The sequence below is a fragment of the Pteropus alecto genome, unplaced genomic scaffold (assembly GCF_000325575.1).
Source record: "Pteropus alecto unplaced genomic scaffold, ASM32557v1 scaffold45, whole genome shotgun sequence".
NCBI lineage: Eukaryota > Metazoa > Chordata > Mammalia > Chiroptera > Pteropodidae > Pteropus > Pteropus alecto.
Window position 1 is genome coordinate 19,419,103 of NW_006442491.1, and position 3,279 is coordinate 19,422,381.

General features: G+C 47.0%; 1 protein-coding gene across 1 annotated transcript in view; it reads left to right on the forward strand.

Annotated features, from left to right (window-relative positions):
* The window catches only part of ASXL1 (additional sex combs like 1, transcriptional regulator), a 54,628-nt gene that overhangs the window by 43,976 nt on the left and 7,373 nt on the right, over nt 1-3,279 (forward strand). The window contains exons 6-9 of the mRNA XM_025039977.1: nt 587-680; nt 1,150-1,302; nt 2,553-2,716; nt 2,814-2,910. Coding sequence (XP_024895745.1) covers nt 587-680; nt 1,150-1,302; nt 2,553-2,716; nt 2,814-2,910 — 508 coding nt within the window. The remainder of the gene's footprint in view (nt 1-586; nt 681-1,149; nt 1,303-2,552; nt 2,717-2,813; nt 2,911-3,279) is intronic.

Consider the following 3,279-nt stretch of genomic DNA (forward strand, 5'->3'; position numbering starts at 1 on the left):
GGGTGGGGTGGGGGGGTAGGGTTGGGGAGGGCGGAGTCGGAGATAAATGAGGCCAGGCACAAGATAGGACTCTCCTTCCTGCAGTTAACTGAGTGTATTTGAAGAACAAAGAAAATCAATTTGGTCTCCACCTGTTAGTACCATTTAAAAGTGGGCCCGAGGAACAGTGGGTTGTAGATCTGGGCGCAGAGTGATTTGTTTTTTCTCTTTTCTATGACTGGGTAAATTTGTTAGTTCTTATGATAGACATAGGAACAATCAGGGAAAAGTAGAGCACAGTGCATAGTGGGGAGAACACAAGCCTGAGAGTCAGCTGTTTGAAATATGGTTCTTCCACTCACTAGCTCTGGGACCTTGGGCAAATTCCTGTCTGTAAAATGGGGATAATGATAGGTTCTTTTCAATTGGGGTGTAGCTTGGCACATGGGTTTGGACTTGGCTCAGTAACATTAGTCAGTGCTGCTTTCGGCATACCTGCCAGAGCTGATTGAATATGAACTCTATTTTACAAGATAATGAGTGGAGACATGGTCAAGTGGCTCTGCAAGTGACTCGGGTCCTTTTTGTATTCCTTCTGGGAATATAGGCAAACAAGCAAAAGAAAAAGACCGGGGTAATGCTACCTCGAGTTGTCCTGACTCCTCTGAAGGTAAACGGGGCCCACGTGGAATCTGCATCAGGTATGTGTAAGCTCGTGATTGTGGTGCGGTGCTCCTTCTTCAGGTCCTGGGGACCTGCCTCCCTCCAGCAGCAGTTTCTGGCCTAGGTAGTTTGATGCCAGTAGAGTCAGGAAACCCTCTTCTGGCAGGCAGTATGCTGTGGTGGTGAGACCTGACCTAAGTTCCAGTGCTGATCTTTGCTGTGTGCACCCCTTGCCTCACAGGGCGGTCACGAGGGTCCGATGAAGGAATGTACAGGTGCTTTGTAAAAGTTGCAGGGCTGCACAAACTAAGATGGCGGTTTGGCGTTCTTAACATGACATTTTAAAGCCAGCCCATCAGGTGGTTAGCTCTGACAGCCCAAGGCTGGGCCATGGAAGCACTCAGTATTGCCTGCAGCATCTCCGGGAGAGCTGGGAGAAGTAAGCTTGTCTGAGAGCCATGGGCACAGCGGGTGATGCTTTTGACCAGTGGAATGCTATGCCTTCAGGGTTTTCGGGCCGCCACGCCGATGGCGAGAGTGGCAGCCCGTCCAGCAGCAGCAGCGGCTCTCTGGCCCTGGGCAGCGCTGCTATTCGTGGCCAGGCCGAGGTCGCCCGGGACCCTGCCCCGCTCCTGAGAGGCTTCCGGAAGCCGGCCACAGGTGAGTGGCTTGGCACTCATTTCTCTGCCTGTAAAGGGGGCCCCTGCAGGCCTAGTGAGAAGATGAAGTCTACTCCACTTTTACCAGTTTATTTTTATTTCTTTGTTGGCCCCCTGTTTTTTGCTTGTACCTTTGCATTTTGGTTATTCCACATAAAGATCTTATCTGTTACACTGTGAGAGAACTGGTGGGCAGAGATGGTGCCACATTGCTCCTTGTGTGTCCCTGTAAGGGCCTGGCCTGTGCCTGCCTTGGTATTGCTTAGTCAGTGTTCGAGTGAGTGGAAATTGCTTCTGAGCTTCCCAAGGAAGAATTCCAGCAACTTATTTTCTTTTGTTGGTAGCATCCTGCAGTGTTTGTTCTCAACATCCATTGTCTCTGTCAGATGCCCTTTTTTTTTTACAGCCTAGTTAGTATGTTGAGTGGAAGCCTAAGTTGAATTTGGGGGATATAAACATATTCAGTAGTGTGTACCTCCCATCCTCAGGCTGCTTGCAAGGCCATGCTATTTTCTGTTTCAGAATTTATTTCTCAGAGACCACATGCTGGTTGTTTGTAGATGGGCCACAAGAAACCATTAAGATGACTAGCCTTGGCTTCTGAAAACTAGAATAAACCATTGCCCAAGTGGCAACTTAGATTGGCTGTCTTGCTGCTTTTCCAACTTATCAGCAATGCTAAGTCTAAGGTCTCACAGGTCTCTATTCTTAGTGATTTTAAAAAAATAAAAGTAACATTTGCTGAGGTTACTGTGAAAAGTATTGACATTTCAGTAGGCTTTAAACAACCGTTAGTATCTTTCTGCATGGAGATCATACCTCTCCAACCCATGCATAGAAAGCTTCTGCAGGTTTTCCTATAGTACACTTAACTAGACAACTCTCATCATTTTTCCAGTTGGCTTTGTGGAACCTCTTCTGCAGTTTCAGAGGAAACGTCAAAGCCTCTCCCTGCCTGGTTTTCTGTGGGAAGGGTGTCCTCTTCAGGCTGTGACACAGCATGGTACAGAGTCTTGTCTGAGAGAATACAAGCCCAAGTGTTCGTTTAGGTTCGATGGCAATGACAGTAACCTGGAAAGAATAGTTATAACATATAGGCTAGGGTAGACTGGACAATTAGGCAGTGTATGCACATAAGTTCTGGGTAGCTTGGGTCCTGCCATCAAAGTTGTTTTCTTAGTTATTGTTTGCTTTTTTGCTTTAAGAAGCAGAAAATCTATACCTTGCTCTTTACTACTTGAAAAATCACAGGTCAAATGAAGCGCAACAGAGGAGAAGAGATAGATTTTGAGACACCTGGGTCTATTCTTGTCAACACCAACCTCCGGGCCCTGATAAACTCTCGGACCTTCCACGCCCTGCCATCCCACTTCCAGCAGCAGCTCCTCTTCCTCCTGCCCGAAGTGGACAGACAGGTACAGATGGGTAGCCTCCTCTGCGTGTCGCTCTGGGGGAGCTTCTGTTGTCTTTCTAAGTTTTTTATTTATTGGGTTATTTGACTGATCCTTCCAGGTGGGGACAGATGGCCTGTTGCGTCTAAGCAGCAGTGCACTGAATAATGAGTTTTTCACCCATGCGGCTCAGAGCTGGCGGGAACGCCTGGCTGATGGTGAGTAGACGTTCTCATCTTAGACGGCTTAAGAGGTCCCTGCTAAGTGTGGTGTCACTTGTCTCTTGGCATTTAAAACCCAAACACTTCATTTTCACCAATCTGTCTCTTTTCCAAAGGGATATTTAATATAAGGCAATACTAATAGATGTGGCAGGTGTTAATGTGCTCCATAGCTCTACAGAAATTAGAGAGTATTGGAGCTTTTACTATTTTGTGTGTGTATATCCATCTGCATCGCCTGTTCATTAAAACTGTAAACTCTTGTTCTTTCCAGTAATCATGGTGTTGTCTGAATGGGTGGAGCGAAGCGTGCTGTGGCATTGACCAGATGCTCTATTTTTAGACATTGCCACTTGGAGTGGTTGC